This window comes from Ictidomys tridecemlineatus, chromosome 9 (assembly GCF_052094955.1).
Source record: "Ictidomys tridecemlineatus isolate mIctTri1 chromosome 9, mIctTri1.hap1, whole genome shotgun sequence".
Taxonomy (NCBI): domain Eukaryota; kingdom Metazoa; phylum Chordata; class Mammalia; order Rodentia; family Sciuridae; genus Ictidomys; species Ictidomys tridecemlineatus.
Window position 1 is genome coordinate 58,423,600 of NC_135485.1, and position 19,383 is coordinate 58,442,982.

Consider the following 19,383-nt stretch of genomic DNA (forward strand, 5'->3'; position numbering starts at 1 on the left):
AAGTGTGGGTCTCAGCATTGCCAGGACCAATGAAACTAGACCTGGAGCTACTTTGCCAATTCTGATTCTCAAATTCCAACCTCTTTGGTTGCCAAAGAATTAAGGTTTTAGAGACTTTTTTTTTTTCCCCCTCCTTTCTTAACACTGGGTTTTTACAGCAGCAGAAGGCACTGTGATGTTTGGGGCTACTTGGAAACTTTAGATAACCACGAGATAGCTGTGACCAAGTGCAAGGATTCTGGCCTGATGTTGACTTCCTGCATTTAATTTTTAGCTCCTCAGCTTTACTAGCTGTGTGACCTTGGGCAGATAACTAGTGTTCCTCTATTTTCATCAGTTCATTTGTGTTTGGGACTTTTCTGGAACATTGAGATGGTCAATAAATGTTAGCCGTTTTGATGATGATCACAGAATGTCAAATAGCTTGAGCCACCCTTATTCAATCAGGATTTTCCTTTTATTGGCAAGAAAAGTGTTCACTGAAACTCCTCCTGAGATTTCATAATAGAACTGATTTGGCAGGTAGATTTTCAGTAGAATCTGGAAGGTTTGTATGCGTTAATATTGGGTATGAGGTCCTTCCTGATAAGACGAAATAGTGTGAGTCCCTGTTTTCTGAGGGGCAGATCCCTGGGTTTGTTGTCCCAGGCACAGGGAGTAATTCAGTCTAACCGCAGCACCAACCAGGTGCTCCCTGGGTGAAGTGGCTTCAGCCCCTGGGGAACTTGAGGTGGCAAGCCAAGGAGTTTGTATTGGCAGCCTGTGAGTACTGAGATGCCTTTGGCCACAAGATATAGAGGGAAGAAGAATTAGAGAAGGATGGAATGGAGACAGGGAGGCTGTGGAGTTAGTAGGAGTTGAGTCGGGGAGGATGTAGCATTGCTAAGCCTTTGGAGTTGATGGTGGTAGGGGAGATGGTTTCTAGCATAAGTCAGTAGTATTAACAGAAATAGGGACCTCTGGGGTTAGAAGGAAATGATTTCAGTTTTTTGAACATCAGCTTGCAGTGTAGATAGGAAACCCCAAGAAAACAGCCCTGCTATGATAAAAATCAAGAACTGGGTGAAGAGTTCAGTATTGGAGGTAAAATTGGGGGAGTCACTTATAGATCTGTGATAGTATTAGGAATGTAGGAATATATACCGTTTCTTAAAACTGGGACTATAGACTCAAATGAGATCCTGCATTCCTCAGATAGTGAGTGACAGCTAAGGAAAGTGCCCTGAAATGCTGGATGTAGGAATTCAGTTCAGCTGCTGTGTGTGAGTCACCAGGTAAATTGCTCTGAGCCACTCCTTGCATTTCCTCCAGTGTTTTCCGGTTTTTAAGATCGCTCATGCACCAGAGGAGGAACTTCTATTTCCTTTTTGACCACCACATGTTGATAGGGCAGGGACTCTCCTTTAATACTAGGGAGAGAATTAGATTCAAATTTTGAAATTTAAAAAACAGCATTATAAAATTTACATATTTTATTTCACAAAGAAGACAGAGACTCTAAAGACGAAACTTTAAATTTCAAAAATTCCAAGACCAAAATGTTTTATAACCCTTCATTTTGTATGTGGTTTTCAATGGGTATAAAAATACTCTGTGGGTGTGTGGGTGGTTTCTCATGTTTTGGAAAACGGTGAGAATATGAGATGCTGAGCTTTGGGTTCTGGGATGAGAGCTATAATTACTAACTCTGATTCTGTCCTAGGATTGGCTCATGGGTGGATATCTGGTCTCTAGAAACCTAACAAGCTAGAATCCACAGCAGTAACTCCCCAGCCCCCCAGAAATTAAAGGAATGATTGTGATGGCGAGTGGAGGGAATGCAGGATGGGGTCCTTCCTCGCCTCTTCTACGTGCAGGCCATTCATTCCCCAGCTGCTCAGGTCTGCATGGTGAGAGTGAAGCTGTTGCAATGGCGACTCCCAGCCTGGTGCACAGCAGCAGCTGTGATGGAAACAGTTTTAAATATAACCCAGGACTTATTTCAAATCCTCCTCCCCCAGGTCTTGGCGGATGTGGTAAACACCCTAAAAATACCTGCTGTTTGAACTTTTGAGGTATCTAAAGAGGAAGGGGCAGGTACTAGAATTGAGGTTGGAAGAAGTCCACTGTTGGTAGGAGGCTTGTCTGGCTACCAGGACTGCTGCCCACTGGGCCTGCTCCGAAGCTGTTTGGTGGGCTGTGGACCATGCCATCCTGTTAAAGCATAAGTGGCTGCTCTTGAGTCTGATATTTGCTGCTGTTGGCAGGTTTCAAGGAAACTATTCATAGACTAGACATCTGTTGTGTCCTATTGACCTCAGACCTGCAGCTGCCAGCATGGTATTCATACAGTGTGTTGGGTTTTAGTTTTAGTTCACAGAATCAGAATTTTAGAGCTGGTGTGGATTTTAGACATTGTTGTTAGTAAAACCATTAAAACCCATTAAATTGCTACATTTATGAAGTCACGTTATTGTCTTTATATAGTAACCATAGGAATTTGAATTTAGAGTCTCAGTCTTTAATTATTATAAGAAATCATTCTCATAATTATATAATATAAAATAGGGTCGTGAAAACCAGTCTTTAAAAATCATCAAGTAAGTAATTCCATGCAAAACTTTTCTTTTTTTTCCCCCTTTTGTGGTATTGGGAATTGAACCCAGAGATACTTTACCGGAGAGCCACATCTCCAGCCCAATTTAGTTTTGATTTTGAGATGGGGTCTTGCTAAGTTGCTGAGGCTGGCCTAAAACCTGCAGTCCTCCTCATGCCTCAGCCTCCTGAGTTGCTAGGTTTACAGGCTTGTGCTACCATGCCTGGCTTTCTTTTCCTTTCCTTTTCTTTTCTTTTCTTTCTTTTTTTTTTTTAAAAAAAAAGGATCAGTGAGGCTCATTTCCTCACCTGGACTTCAGTATTTTGAAAGTAAATTTCATTGGTGACACAGCCAGACTACCAGGAATCTTGCTTTCAAGGGGAAGACTCTCAGTATCCAGATTCTGGAATTGTAAAACATAATCATGGTATTACCATTGAAGGACCATCGGTGAGTTCTGTTCCCCAGGAAAGCAAGGTTTCCTACATTATCCATAACACCCATGAGACACACATAAAGTTGTAGAAGCAGTCATTGTTATCTTATAAAACAGTAAAAGTCACTGACTTTTAAAATGTGTGATAACTACTTTACCCCAGTGTCTTCAGTACATTCTGAGAAGCTCTTGGGAGTAGAAAGCCTGTGCTAGCAACTGTGCAGAGAGCAGAGAAACCCTCACTAAGCTTGCACAGTAAATGGAGGAGATGGAACCAGTCTGTGCACTTAGTTTTTAATATATTTCATTATGGTGGTTATAACATTGCCTTAATTGTAATGAGTATATATCCTCTACTGTGAGCTTCTGAAAGCTCCTTTATATATCTGGAAGAGTGTTGGTTTGTTTAACTATGCATTGAAAATAAATTGAAAGTTTTCCTTGAGTGATGAACACTATCAAAATGGTTAGAATCTTTTTTTTTAAATGTTACTTAATGTGTATCTGAAATTGCACTTCTAGAAGCTTATATTTTTTAGGATCAGTATACCTAATAAAAACAATAACACATGGAGCACACTGGGATACAGTCTGCTTTAGAAAGGAGATTTTGTGACATTGTGGAAAGAGCATGGCTTTGGAGTTGTTAGTGCCCTCTGTTGTGAAGAAGCGAAGGAGGGTGTAGACACTGGGCAGTCTCTTTCTGTCCACACATGTCAAGGAGAGGGGGGAAGAGGTAATGTCTGTAATATGTTATGTTTGTTGGTATAGTTCATGGCCTCTCAAATGTTTCTTCTTTGGAATTCCAGAATGAAGAGCTTCGAAACTTGTCCCTTTCTGGCCATGTTGGATTTGACAGTCTCCCGGACCAATTGGTCAACAAGTCTACTTCTCAAGGATTCTGTTTCAACATCCTGTGTGTTGGTAAGTGATTGGTCACCTGCTGCCCAGCAGGGCATCTGACCCTTGGATGTTGGCAGGTGAGTGTCAGAGGGGCATGTTTCAGGGAAATAAGGAAAATGATGCTTTTACTCTTTTTCCTTTGGGAAAGCAAGGAAATAATACTTGTTTTACATAGGTAACACTGTTGTAAAGACAGAGTTGCATTTGGGCAAATGCTTTGTAAGTGTTGAGGTGTTACTCCAGTTATTATTTTTGTCACATGGTCAAGCGATATCAGTTTAATATGGTTATTAAAATACTTATTTTAATTTTTTGGTAGGGAGTGGGACATGGACCCTAACTAGACTATAGAAAGTTGAAAGAAAGAACTGAGATGCCTGCAATAAAAATATTCAAAAGCTTTATAAGAATCTGCTTCTAAAAGATGGGCTGAGGCTCAGTGGCATAGCACTTGCCTAGCAGGCACAAGGTGTGATGCCTAGGACCCCCTTCAAGATTATGTTATGTAATATATATATTTGTGACTAGAATCTGTTTCTAGGTTTTTCTGATTATAGTGAAATAATAATCTCCACTGAAGTCTTTTTAAGATATACTACCTGCAGAAAGTGAAATCTAAAGTACTCTAACTACTTAACTATCCTTATGCTGTTTAAAACTTTTGCTTCTAGGATAGAAGACAGTCTAAAAATTCTATTTTATATCTGAATTTTTTTTCCGATATAAAAATATAAATGTTTTATATAAATGTTAATATAAATGTTTATATAAATGTTTTACCTTAATTATTGAATTAGCCTTCTGTCTTTAGTTGGGATCTAAAAATGACTTAGTTTGTTCTTGGTAGACAGATGGAAAAGTCCAAAGGATGACATGCATCTGCAGTATATTTTATTCAGATCCCTTAAATGTTACATGTTAGCCCAGGCCTCCAGCTTGGTGTATTTTCTTTCTCTTCTAGCCATATCCTCAATGGAGTGACTGGGGATTGAACCCAGGACTTCACACATGTGAGGCAAGTGCTTTGCCACTGAGCTACATCTCCACTCTACTATTATTTTTAATTTTGAGGCAGGGTCTCACTAAGTTACCCAGGGTGGCTTTGAACTTGCAACCAGCTTTTAAATTAAGAAAAGGAAGGTAGAAAACAAGGAGAAAAAAGAAGAAAACCAAAATATAAATATAAATCTTCTACTGGTCACCATCCCGTGACCAGGCTAAACAGCAGGGGGAGGCTTGGGCTGCATTGTTTTCTTGCCTTATTTCTCTTTGCATCTAGATAGCACTTGAGACAGATCAAAGCCCTTTTGTATGTGGCCAAGTGGAGGAGCGTTCTTCCTTTCAATTTGACTTACTTCTGTTGTCCAAGTAAAATGAAGTGCATTTAGAAAAGGTGTGCATTCAATGTGAGAAGCACCACTGACTGACTTGTTAGTAGTGGCATTTGGGGGAGCAGATGTTTTTCTTTTTCAAAAGCTTCTTGAGGAATTCATAGCCTGTGGCCTCTGCATTGGGCATTATGAAAGCCTGTAACATAGAAAGCCGTAGTTGCCCGGTGCGCTGGGCCAGCTTGCTGTCTGGCATTATGTCTTAAGCACTGGATAAGGAAATGACTGGAGAGAAATGGCCAAAGCAGCCAACTCTCATGCTTTCCTCCTTTCCCTGCATGAAAGCCTTTTAAAATTCAGCAGGGGATCTCCTGCACAGCAGCTAGTTCTACAGAGTGGCATAAATAAGTTGTCTTTTGGTACATGCTCACTGCAGAGCAGGGCAATTCTTCATTAGCATAGCAATTTGTTGGCAATTTGTTGGTTTTCTGTAGAAAATTATGCTAAATTGTAATCTTGGGGCAATTACTGTTCTGGCTTTCAAACCTCCCCGGCCCTGTCTCCAAAATCGACTTCAAGAACGTATCTGAAAGCTGTGTCCTGACTCCTGCATAGTAGTGGAAATCCTGCCAGTGGAACTGGACTAGGTGGAGGGGTCAGGTCTAACCAGCTGTGTGGTGTGAGTGGTGCAGTGGCCAGCCTCTCGTGTTAAACAGCACAGTTCTGATGCAGGTTGGAATTCCTCACAGGCCACACCAGTGCTGCCCTGTTAGACTTGTAAGCACCTGCCATCCTGACTTCCCTGGGTGGGTGAGAATATCTGGGATTCTTAGATTGTATTATGTTTCCACCCTTAAATATGGTTAAGATTAGTTTTTTTTTTTTTCAAACTTAATGATTTGATATATACTTAAAGTTTGAAAGTTAAAAACTTTCCCCCTTTGACTTCCCACTCCCATTTCCATTCCATAGTGATAGCATGTGGGATCCTCCAGGAGCTTTCTACATCTTTCTGTGGTAAGAAATCATTTCTGGTGGCCAGTTAACACCACCACAGTATTATCTTCCATTTGTGTAGGTGGAAGTCTATATGGGTCTGCAGGGCGGTGTCTTTTTAGGGAATCTTCCAGGGCAGGATGCGTGCTGCCTGCAGTCCTTGGCTCTTGGACGCTTTACTCTTTCTCTAACGTCAGCAGTGTGGCATCTCTCTAACTTTCTTGTATTTTCCATAGAGAGTCACAGAGATCCAATTTAAATGCAGTTGAGATTCCCCCTAGTCCCCAACATACACTAAAAGGGTAATATGTTGAATCTTAGAACTAAGAACAGCTGGCTCCAGGGTCAAAGCGTGTCCTCAGGGCTGTATTTCTGGTTTCCAATCATGCTTGCTTCTGCTGGGCCTCACGTTTGGGCCTGGCCTCCAGCAGTTACCAACTTTGCAACCCCAAGCAAAAGAACAAGCCATTCTTGACAAGTCTTGCTGAATGTCACAGGATTTCTCTGACTAACCAGGACTGGGTCACATACCTAGGCTGACTCGGAGGTGGGGGTCAGTCCACTCCAAAACAAGGTATTCCACAGGAAAGAAGACATTGTGAGAAAGGAGATTGGGCATGGATAGACATCTACTAAGCAGATTAAAAACAGCTCCCTCACAATTACCTAGGTGTGTTTTGTTTTGCTTTTACACAAATGAGATCATGCTGTTTATATTCTTTTTTCCACTCCACAATAAGTCCTGGATATCTTTCCATGTCAGTATATTTAACTCTCCTATTTCCATAGCCCTTTGGAGTTGGCTGTGTTTTGGTTTTGGTTTGAATGTTGTCCTCAAGAGTTGATGTGTTAGGAACTTTGTTCTCAGCATGATGATATTGAGGGTTGTGAGATCTGTAAGAGTTGAGGGGTAGTAGGAGGTCCTTAAGTCATTGGGGGAACTGCTCTGGGATTAGAGTTCTCATGGGCCCTTTGAATCAGTTCTTTCAAGAAGGTTATTACAAAAGAACAAGTCTGGCCGTTCCCCAGCCTCTTTGGTTTCCTGTCTGGCCATGTGATCTCTTCTGTCATGGTGTCCCCACCATTGTTGTGCTATCAGCAATGAGGTCCTCACCAGAGTTGAGTTGTTGCTGGCACCAGGCCCCGCAACCTACAGAACTGTGGACTAAATAAACCTCTTTTCTAATAAAGTTCTCTAGCCTCAGGCATTTCATTATAGTAACAAAAAATAGATCAATACAGAACCCTTTGGTTAAAGCTGCCATTAGGTCTTTGGGGGATATGGTGTCAGCATTAAATTATCAATTTATTCTCAGGATAGAATGCCTCAAAACCCTTTACCACAAATATTTTAAAGAAAAATACCTACATAAGAAATAATTCCCATTGTCAGTCAATGATTTTTATAGTTAGAATCTATAAAGAAATGTTCTAGACAATCAAAACATTTGGACAGCCACAAACAGGATTAGGTGTCTATTTAACTTAGAACTATCCATAGTTATTTCTTTCCAACTTGTCCTCCTACTATTTTTTTTATACATCATAACCATGTGATATTTACTTTCATGTGATAAATATGGAAGGGGATTGAGGATACAAAAGTTACAGTTCTATTAAAGAAATTTTTTTATCAAAAAGACTGTAGAATCATAATTTCATTTATTTCATTTTGTAACAAGAGCTTATAGGTAGAAAGCAGAGGAAAACACCAGGACAGAAACTACTGATCCTGGTATGAATTTACTCTAGTTTCAGAAATCCTGAATTAATTTTCCACTGTTAGAACCCATCTCTGTTGAGTCTTGGGAATAAATGCAATAGAGTGAGAAAAGTTTTCACTTACCTAGGAAGAGAATTCTGATGCTAATCAGATAACAAAATACCCTGGAGTTAATGGTTCCCCCACTCCCTATTTTGCTTACAACATGTTAAACTACTCCCTAAACTACACTTTAGTTTAAATAAAGCCTTTATGTTTTATCCAGGCTGTATTTCTCCAAAGAATCTAAATTAGATTCTAGTATTCAGCCTCTTTTCAACATTTTAAATGTATGTATCTTTCACATTCATTTTCCAAAATGATAATGCTCTGAGAAGCCTCATCTGCATTGGTCCAGCTGTGTGTCAGTTCTTGGTGAACACAGAAAGATGAATAAGATATTGTGATATTTCTGCTTTTGAAGAGGAACAAATTCAGTAGAAGAGTTAAAGAAAATCAGTAGTACATTTATAAACTAGATTAGTTTTTCTAAATTCAAGCTTAATTGTTTTGAGGAGATGAGAGAAGAGGAATAGAAAACAGACACGTTTAAGGTTGTTTTAATTAAGGCCAAAAGTGTCAACATGAACGGTGAGGCTTAATAATCAAATCTTAAAAATTGCGATTCCATCTTTTTCCAGGAAAAGTTATGCATTGCTTATAAGGTAAAATGAATGAAGATAAAATTGACTCCAGAAAGTAAGGTGAAGCCAAAGATAAGAGTCAGAGCTCAAATTTCCTGATAGCAATTAATTTGTGAGGGAATGCATTTGTCTCTCAACTTAGTGGTCATAGCATGGAGAGAATTCATTCATTCATTTATTCAGAAGAGAATTCTGATGCTAATCAGATAACAAAATACCCTGGAGTTAATGGTTCCCCACTCCCTATTTTGCTTACAACATGTTAAACTACTCCCTACTACACTACACTTTAGTTTAATAAATCCTTTATTTATTGAGCACATATTACATGCCAAATAGCAGTTGATAGTTTAACAAATGACAGATTTATAGTGTCCACAATATAAAAACAGAGATAATTTCTCTGGAAAAATATACCTAGAGGGGCTGGGAATGTGGCTCAGTGGTAGAGTACTTGCCTAGCATGTATGAGGCCCTGGGTTCAATCCCTAGCACCAACAAAACAAACAAACAAACAAAGATATAGTTTGGAAATTTCTCTCATGGATTTTCAGAAAAGAGATGGGGTAAGTATGCTGTTTAGATTTGGGGGTATCCTCTAAATCGGTGCAATTGATTGATGATGTGACATGTCATAAGCTGTTCCTTCAAGTTCCCCATGCCGGCTGGTGGTGTTGTGCTAGGGCAGGTTTCATTGAAGATGAAGGCGTGAAGAGTAACAACACAGCTTATAGGCTTACAGCTCTCTGCTAACCCAGCTCCACCCAAGAATAAAATCTAGACTCAGTCTTGTACAGAAGGCAGGCAGACTAGCAAGCCTGATTACTTTCCTGAGTAGCCAGGCTTGGCAGTTAGAGCCAAGGAGGCTAAATCATACATCAACTATTTGATCAATTGGCAGTTACCTTTTAATTAAATTAATAATACGATCTTTCCGGTGTATTTTTTCATATCCACCTTGGAGCTGATAGGTGAAATAGGCCTGAGAGTAGAGTGGAAGAGGGGGGATGCTTTCCCCTGGGATGTGGGCAGCATGTCCGCCAGCACTGGGGCGGCAGCGAAAACAGAAACCACAGATAGCACTTCACGAGTGACTCTCTAATTACTCCCATGACCAAGTGTTTAGGCAGATGAATTGACAACAGAATAAACAACAAACCAAAAAAAATCTACCAAAGTGGCAAATCTCAGAATAAATTATCACCATGATTTCATTTTTATCTTCAGTTAATTTTAATAAATGCCTTGGGTGTGTCTGGTACTCTTCTAGGGAGTCTTCTGCAAAGTCAATGTGAGTCATTGATTTTCTGAACATATTGTTATGGTTGTTTGGTTTGGACTGGAACCTCTACCTCATAGGCTCTGAGTTACTCAATTAGAAAGACACTTTTTTGTTGCTCTTATGGGTCCTCAAAAGTATAGACAAGGCCCGTCCTTCAAAGTTCAGAGAGGAGTCTCAAAAGCCAAAGCATTGAAGACTCCGCTAATTCCTTTTATTCCAGAACTGTCATTTCCTACTGAGCTGCCTTGGTGAATCACACCGCTGCTAGCATTGCTGTGCCTAATTATGGCTCTCAAAAGCACAGAGCATAGAAATGGAAAGCAAAACACTCTGAAATTTAGAGGAACAGTGGTTTTTTTCAACCCATTGATTAACCCTGTACTCTAAGTAAGGCCTGGAATGCTAATTGTTCATGATTTCCACCTTAATGTAAATGATCATTAAGATTACCATGCCTTAAAAAAAAAAAGTTATGGTGCTGTGGATTCATGTGTGCTAAGTAATTCTCAACCTAGTAAAGGAGATGGTAATTTCATTCCTATCTAAGGAGCCTAGAATTCTTGCCATGTAAATTAAAGTCTTTATTGCTGTCCTTAGGGAAACAGATGAAAGTTAAGTAGGTCACTTTCTACTGACAGAACCTTTGACATTTTGGAGAGATTTTTATAAAGGTGCTCTGACGGTGTGCTATGTCCATGACCTGAAAATAGGTAAATCCTATAAATAAGTTGGCTATCCTGGAGAGTGTTACACGCACAGCGTGTGCTTACACTGACTCAAGTACTATTCGTATTGAGTTGCCTACCAGATTCTAAGCGTTTTAAGAGTGGGAACCGTGTTTTATTTCTTATCCAATGCACAGTAACTTTGTTTTGCTTAAAGTTGATATGTTAAGCCATGAATTGTGATTATAAGCTCTTTAAGCTCCATCACATTAGGGAGCAGAGGCTGGTTTATTACTTGTATTAATGAGGGTTTTTGTAAGAGTATTCAGGGAAATAAGGAAGACAGAACATAACTAGACCTCAAAACAATCTGGAACGACATTAGGATATTACAGAACTGCGGGCAGTGTCATTATTTGTTTTTGTTCAAACCTTTATCCCCACACCTACGCTTGTTACATAGCAAGTATTCAAGTATTAATTTAATAAATGAGTTTCTGATACTTTATTCTACTGTATTGATCTGTTCTCCTTCTCCTAGATTCCCAGCTAGTGGTGTATCTACAGTGCAGCTTCTGTTTAATAAAAGCCTTTGCTGTCATTGGCTTCTGCTTATTTCCTTCTCTCTCTACCTCTTTCCTTTCTCATGCCTCTACGCTGTGTGCAGATTGTATGTCTCCCCTTCAAATAGAGACGTTTCGATTGGATGGGCGCAGTATGCATAACAGTCAGGTTTGCGTGATTGTCTTCAGGTCAGCAGCCGAGCCCTGGCCCACTTATCTGTGGTCAACTCACAAGGTCACAGGGTATAAAGTCTGGTCTTGCTCATGAGAAGAATGTGGTCATGATAGACATGTGGAATGTTATTCTCATAACAATAAATTACAGTTTGTTATTCAGCTGTGTTCTAGACCAGACTCTAAGACATTAGCCCTGTTCATTGTTGTATTCCCAGAACTTAGCACAAATCTTGGCACTGGAAAAATACTGGCTAAACAGAAGCTGATGAAGGAGGAAATTCTGTGATCTTAGATAGATCAGGGACATAGTGGGAAAGGTTAAAGAGTAAGGGAAATGCACTTGAACAACTCTTATCATATAAACCAATCATAGTAAGTGGCAAGCCACAGAGGGCCTCTAATCAAAGAAAGCATGCATCTAGGAAGACTCCCTCTTACTTTAATTTTGGATTATGTTGGAAAGCAGTGAGTATAATACAGAACTTCTAATTAACAGGTTTTGTCCTTATTGTGGGAGTAGCCCTAAGGTTACAGATTCTGGAGCTTTTCTTTTTCCCATGGGATGTCAGCGTCCTAAAAATCATTACTGCAATCCTTCAGATGAGGGAATATTTCCAGGAATGTCATCAGCATAAAGATTTGTTGAAAGGGCTTCTAGCCATTGGCATGTTTCAATTGACCTAGAAATTGGAGAAATTTTTTAGATAAGAAAAAAATAAAAATAAAAAAAGAAACACCAAAAAAGGCATCTTTCTGGTTAGTGTTTCTTAGTTTCTACCTCTCTGTCTCCACATACTCAACCACCTTATCTTTGATTTAACAGCAGAATTAGAATTAAGAGAGACCTATTGCTTGGTCCCATTTTGAAGATTGAGCTGAACTTCATCATGGCTCCACATTCGGGTCCCACCATTGGATTGGTAGAGTTGTTCCAGGTGTCTGCCCCCTGCTTTGTACATATGAGGGTCTTGATAAACATTTATGAATTGGAATTGTCAGTGTAAAATAATAAGGTTAATATTACCCCTAAAAGTGGATCACTTTTATGCATGATCTATTGAAATGTATTAGTGAATTTCTAATTGGTATAGGATCTTAATGTTGATGGTAGTGGTATGGCTTAGCACAATTTAATTTCATTATCATTAAAGGTGACCAGGAAACTGGGAAGACTAACAAATGTTGGCCATCTTATCTCCAGCTGAACAGAGAAAGAAAAGTAAAAGAAATATATCTGGAAAATACCAGGCAGGCAGTTTTCTGTGTAACAGTAAAGTCAGGATGCTGTGCTGATTGAAGGTCAACGTCTGAACTGCACACACCTGGGTTAGAACCCTAGCTCTGACACTGTGCAATATAACTTCAGGCAAGATACTTCTCTAAGCCTTAGTGCTTCATCTGGAGGAAAGGAAACCATGGTACCTATTTCATGGGGGAATAGTGGGAACCTCTTGACATAGATTTTTGGCATAAAGTAATTATTATGGTCAGGAGAGTCTTTTGAAATAATTCTTTTCTACAACATGGAATTTTTGTTGTTGTTTAGTAACAAATTCAACAACATAGTTTTTCCCCCTTAAGTAATTCAGTTTTGCATACCAACATTTAGGAAAGATAAAGATATAGTTTGTATCCTTATAATATGCAAACTGACCACACTCAAACTCAAAGGTACTATTTTTCTACCCTGAGAAGAAGAACGTCTTTAAGTCCAAGCTCTTTTCTGCTGAATAGTCTGAAATTCAGTGAGGCATTTCTAGGTTGGACATTCCTCAGGACATACATAGAAAAAACTCTCTTCACAGCAGGATTTCTGGTAACATGACTCTTTGTTGTTTTTTGTTTTTTTTTTTTTTTTTTAACTTTGCCAGCAAGATTAATCGAACTGATAGACGTATTCTCTGATGTTTTTCTTTGTGGTTATAGGTGAGACAGGCATTGGCAAATCCACATTAATGGATACTTTATTCAACACCAAATTTGAAAGTGACCCAGCTACACACAACGAACCAGGTGTCCGGTTAAAAGCCAGAAGTTATGAGCTTCAGGAAAGCAATGTACGGCTGAAGCTAACCATTGTTGACACCGTGGGATTTGGAGACCAGATAAATAAAGATGACAGGTGCGTCTTGGGATTTTGTGGGGATGTAACTGGATGTAGAAGAGAGTAGATTCCATAACAGGTAACTTCAAAGGTGAATTATTTTTGGTGTTCTCTTAGTTGTGGGGCTCCATCCTCTGTCACCTAAAAGATAGGACATTCTTGTCCTCAGAGAAATTTTCTGAGAATATTCTTCCTTGAGGTCAGAACCAGACAACAAATTGATTCTAGGTGGTCTAAGCAGAAAGAGAAGCCTGTGAGAGGAGTAAGGTGGCTTATACCATTTTTCCAGAGAAGTGTTTGCCAGGTTTTGGGGTTTCCTCATGCGGAAAAGCATTCTATATCCCAGGCACTGCATAGAGAGTGTTTGCAGAAAGCCTACCATCAATCACCTTAAACTAGCTGGGACCCATGGCACTGGAGGGGAGGATCCTAGAACCTCTACTACATCTGTCCCAGATAACTAAGGGCCTTCACCCCTGCTTCTCCCCTAGTGAAGCCTTCAGCTGTGTTGCTCACTTTCTGCTTCCAGATCTTGGATGGCTGCATCCATTTGGCAGAGACGAAGCCACATCCAGAATGCTAGCTGCAAGAGAGTCTAGAAAATGAGGTTTTCAGGGTTTTTTTAGATATGCAAAATAAGAAAATATTAAAAAGTGGAGGTTTGAAATAAATCTCTGCTATGCTCTTCTAGTCCCTGAGGCAGAATGAGATATTTGACTTAATCTGCAAATTTTTACTGATTTGGATGAAAACTGAGAGTCATTGTGATTCTGCATAAGAAACCACAGCCCAGGATTTAGGAGACTGTATCGTGGTTGGGTTTTTGACTGGTAACAAGCCATGGACCTTAGGAATGTATCTAACTTTGAGGGATTACCCTAGGTGTTTGCCACTCTGACACTTCATACAGTCCTCTTCTCACATGGAGGCCTGAGGAAGGACATTGTGAAAAGTTAGGTCTTGATGAGGAATATTGTTATTATTAAGGTTGTAATTCTGTACTTTGATGGCTTTTGTGATATTACCTCTAAAAGTGGTATTACTCCTAAAACTCCATAGTGAAGAAAGCACTTTTATACATGATCTGTTGAAATGTATTAGTGAATTTCTGATTGGTATAGGATCTTAATGTTGATGATAATGGTATGGCTTGAGGCTCTTCTGGAGAGGGAAGCCGCTCTGTTAGGCAGAGCTTTGCAGTCAGAATTGCCAAATGGAGTCTGAAGAGCAGTTGGGGTTTTGGTGAAGACTAATGAGGATTCCAGTCAATTGAATAAAATTTCCCCCCCTAAGCAGAGATAATTGAGTAATTGATGCTACAGAATTCTGTGCATCTGTGGAAAAAACACTTGTTAAACCTACTTAAGAAATTAGATATATATTTAATACATACATACTTTTTATTTTTGGTACCAGGGATTAAACCTAGGAGCGCTTAATCACTGAATCACATCCCCAACCCTTTTTTACTTGGGAACAGGGTCTCCCTAAGTTTCTTAGGGCTATGCTAAGTTGCTAAGGCTGACTTTGAACTTGTGAACCTTCTGCCGCATCCTCCCAAGTCTCTGAGATTACAAGCATATGCTATTATGCCTGGTTAAGAAATAAAAATATTTTAGGGGCTGAAGCTGTAGCTCAGTTGTAAAGTGCTTGCTTAGCATGTGTGAGTCATTGGGTTTGATCCTCAGCACCACATATAAATAAATAAAATAAAGGTATTGTGTCCATCTACAATTAGAGATATTTTTTTAAAAATAAATAAAAAAGAAAGAAAGAAAATTATTTTTAAAGCATTTTGGTTTAGTAGTTTGTGTATAGATGGAGGCTCCTAGCTGCCAGTCAAGCTTTGTGTATCAGTCATTAAAACTGGTATGGTTCTTCACATAAGCTTGAAGATATAATTAGAAAATAATATATAGTGAGTTTTTATTTTATAAAATACATATAGCCCATTTACAAGGACATATAAGTTTGGGTTTTCACTGTGAGCTGCTGTTTTCGCTTGCTTAAGGGAAGCTGTTAATTCTTAACCTCCCAATGCACAACCCACATGTTAATTCTACTTCCAAGATCTAGCTCACTGTCCTTCCCAACACCAGTCCTGTTCTTTAGTCTCAACTTCAGATAGCTTGACTGTTTGAAAATGTAAATTCATTCTCAAAAGAGGTTTAAGAAACTATCCGGCCCAAAGATATTTCTAGAATGAGACTTCCAGAGACATTTTTGGGCAGTGACATTATGAGAATGTCTCACCCCTTAAAGACACAAGTGTGTAGAAATAAGTTGTATATTTGTTTAAGGCTTCATTAATATCAGAGTTTTCGTCTTTTTAACTTTTATTCAAAATTGTGTTTCCTCAAAACACAATATACATGTGTTTTGTAAAGAGGAACTTGAATTATTTTTATGTAAAAATGTGTATTGTCTAGATATATTTTAACAATTCCTGATTTAAGTAGAAGCAGAGCATCTCAATAATCAGAGAGAAACATTTAATTCATTCTTGGAGCACCGAGCTCTTTATCTATAGAGCACTTGAAATGCTCTTCAATAGACCTTGTCCTGTGTCTATTGTTAGATAGGAAGATTTTATTTTGCATCTGGTCAGAATGGACTGTCTGTACATTGTGTTGGGGCAGGGACAGCTAAGCTCTGACTCTGCAGCTGAGCAGTTGCTCCTCGCTTGAGACCTCAATGCCAAGTCATGAAGAAGAGGTTCCTGCCCGAAGGCTGGTTTTAATGCCCAGTGAAATAAATGAAGAGAAAACCCTGGCATCAAGGAAGAGAGAGAGAGAGAGAAAAAACGAACACAGTGCACAGTGCTTTGTGGGAGCTGGGGAGAGTGCCAGGGGCTTCTGATCATTGTATGGTCACAGAGCACACCAGAGCCAGGCCTGTTCCTTAGCTCTCAGGCTGGACAGATTCTCCCTGGGGTTAGGGAACATCATGCTTTTATATTGGACTTTTTCAGGATTCCCACTTGAGTAAGAATCATTCTCTACCTAGCATCTTGCTACCAAGATTCCATGTGCTTTTTCAGCTTAAGAGTCACTGCCTCAGTGCCTTCCCCGAATGGGGACCTCCCCTCTGGCTGGTGGTTATCACTCAACAGTCCTGAACAGCAAATAGTTGAAGTTAGTGCAACGTGGAGCCTCATATTTGCAGCTGGAGTCCTCTTTAAGAACTGACTCATTTGGGTCAAATAATAGTTACCAAGGAGATTTAGAAGAGAGGAAGTGTGATATTAACCTAACCTAGATACCAAATATTTTTTTCCCTCTGAAATTTCTTGACAGCTGTTGCATAACTTCTTTGAATGGCATTTGAAATTCCCCATTCCCTTGTGCCTCAGAAGGCATTGTTGACACTGTTGACTATAAACCCAAATCACTTGTTTAAAAATAGTTATTCGGACAAGCTCTGCTTTCATCAAAAAAGTTGGAAGTAGAATATGCATTTTTGCATCTGTATGTAACCACATGGGAAAGGATGTGTGCCTTCTGTAACCCATGATTATTTTTACCTACTTCAAGGATTAGGCAAGCTTTTTTTTTTTGGCCATAGACACAAGACTTTAAGAATGTCCCAGTTTGTTTACATAGGCTTGGGACATGTAGCATTCCTGCATCATTATCTCCTTTGAACAGGCTAGCTAGAAGGAGGCAGGAAGAGAGATCTGGTAAGGTTTCCTGTTATGTTTAACTCCTTGTTGTTTAAGGGTTTCCTTGCTTTGACTGTCTGTATTCTTTGGTGAAAAAGGACGGGGTCTGGAGACGAAAGGAAACTATATTTTGCTGTCCAACTGGAAATAGAATAGTTAGTTTGTCCCACATTTGAGAGATGGGAGGTGGACTTTCCATAGGGTATCACAAATTGTGATAATAGTCCTGAAAAGCCTGAATAACCAAAACCCGTTGAGATGTTTATTAAAGTTATGAAATAGAAGTGATATGGGCTGTTTAGCTGTTAAATTCTAAGTTTTTAATGTTTTCTGGTAGAGGTAGTGCAGGGGTAAGAAAAGTTGTTTTGGGCTAACAGCAAGAAAAGAGAAAAACTTGTAAGTTTGCTGTTGTGTTAGAATGATCAGTGGGTAGGTTGGATGGATAGAAAAGTATATTAAATAACTTCTTCCATTACTTTTAGGGTCACCCTTTATGATTTTATTGCTTTTTTTTTCCCCCTTAATGTCTGGAAGCATATGAAGAAAATGAGTAGTAGGTTACAAGGAGTACACTCATGTCATAAAAGGGGATTATGTAAAAATGCACACTAGTTTGATTTGATCTCCTCCATCTCCTCAGCTTGGTATGGTTAGAATCAAGAAGTTTGAATTGGCCACACAGAATATAAGTAGGTGTCCTTTCTGTGTGAATGGAAGATAGCAAAAGGCCAGCTGGGATTAAGCTTCTTGGTCTTTCTGACCATGAATGCAGATAGAAAAAAGAAAGGAAGTGATTGAAGGAAGGGGCAGAAAATTTGTATTATGACAAGGAGTACAAATCACTTGGCGGGCTTATTTCTTGTCAAGAGGAAACTTTTGTAAACATAATTAAATAGTTGACGTAGGGAATAGTGGTTTTGGTAAATAGTGGTTATTTGTTTATGATACAGAAGGTAAAACAGAAGGGATTTCATGCTTGACTAGGCACGTGAGAGAAGAGAGGTCTCCAGGTTGAATCCCAGGTCTCTGATGGGACAGTGGTGTGGATGCTCTTGTCATTCACCACCTTGAGGGTTGGAGGTGCAGGATTGAACAGTTTGGTTTGAAGAGCTGTTGGAAGTATCTGATAAACAATTGGGTAAGCGATCTGAAGCTCACTGAGGTAGACATTTGTGACTTGTCATTAGATAAATGCAAAGTGAGACACAGGAAAAAGCATGATTTTTCAGGAAGATCACAGAGAGTGGAGGGAGGGAGATTGAAAGACTAGCAGGAGTGGTTAATGGGGGCAGGCAAGGGAAACCTAAGATATGAGGGATCAAAAGATGACTTGAATCCAGCTCAGAAAGCATCCTTCACTGAGGAAGATATAATCATTTTATATCAATAAACAAAGATACACCAAATAAAGGAGACTGTTTTTTTAAAGCACCCCCGCCGCAAAAAAAAAAAAAAAAAAAAAAAACAAATTCAGTGTTATTATGCCTTCCAGGGTCTTTTGAGGATAAAAATCAAAACCAGAAGTAAGAAAGCGGAAATGCACTTAGGCTAGTATTGAGAGGAGACAAGGACAGTTTAAATTCAGAAACTAGGGAGGCAAGAAGAATAAATGTGGTGAGCTGTTTTTTTTCTCCCTTTGGGCTAAGAGGGTGCTAGGGAGAACCCTCATCTATCTCTAAACACTGCTCCAGTGTCAGGAAACGAAAGCACCAGCCTGCAGACATGGGTGGACCTCCTTTGAATGGCCTGGTCCACTTCCCCAGAGGTATGAGCTCAGTAGCAGAACAGTCACCAGGGAACTGGGTGGGTACAAATTTCCTGGTTTGGTTTTTTTGTTTTAATTCAGGACATTTTAATTTATTGTACTTTTATGTGCTGGTCCTTTATATTAGCTCATTTATTTTTCAGAATAGCTCTCTGGTAAAGGTACTGTTTTGTCCCTGATTTATCTCTGAGGAGAGTGAGGCAAGAGGAGGGTTAGTGGCCTGCTAATGGCCACACAGCTAGGGACTATGAAGACAGATTTTGGGCTTAGGTAGTCTGACTTGAATCCATCTTTCTAGCCACCATCCTATATAACTATCCCATAATAATAATTATGATTATTGCTATGTAGTACGAGCCTGCATTTTAAAATTGAAAAATAGAGAATAATCTAATTACTCACTTATCCTTTCTATTAGAATTTCACTTTTTATGACTCAGGGCTTTAAAGTTACAGTTACATATTTTACCTTTTTTTAAAAAAAATATCTAAAGACTCTAAGTGCTTAAATTGAACCAGTAT

General features: G+C 39.3%; 1 protein-coding gene across 13 annotated transcripts in view; it reads left to right on the forward strand.

The window, feature by feature from the left end:
- Positions 1-19,383, forward strand: part of Septin11 (septin 11) — a 143,588-nt gene that overhangs the window by 88,836 nt on the left and 35,369 nt on the right. For all 13 annotated transcript variants that reach the window (XR_005736959.2, XR_013425835.1, XM_040292262.2 and 10 more), the window contains exons 2-3: positions 3,821-3,935; positions 13,258-13,453. Coding sequence is in view for 11 of the 13 variants with exons in the window: in XM_040292262.2 (XP_040148196.2) it covers positions 3,821-3,935; positions 13,258-13,453 (311 nt within the window). In the remaining 2 variants the exon portion in view is untranslated. The remainder of the gene's footprint in view (positions 1-3,820; positions 3,936-13,257; positions 13,454-19,383) is intronic.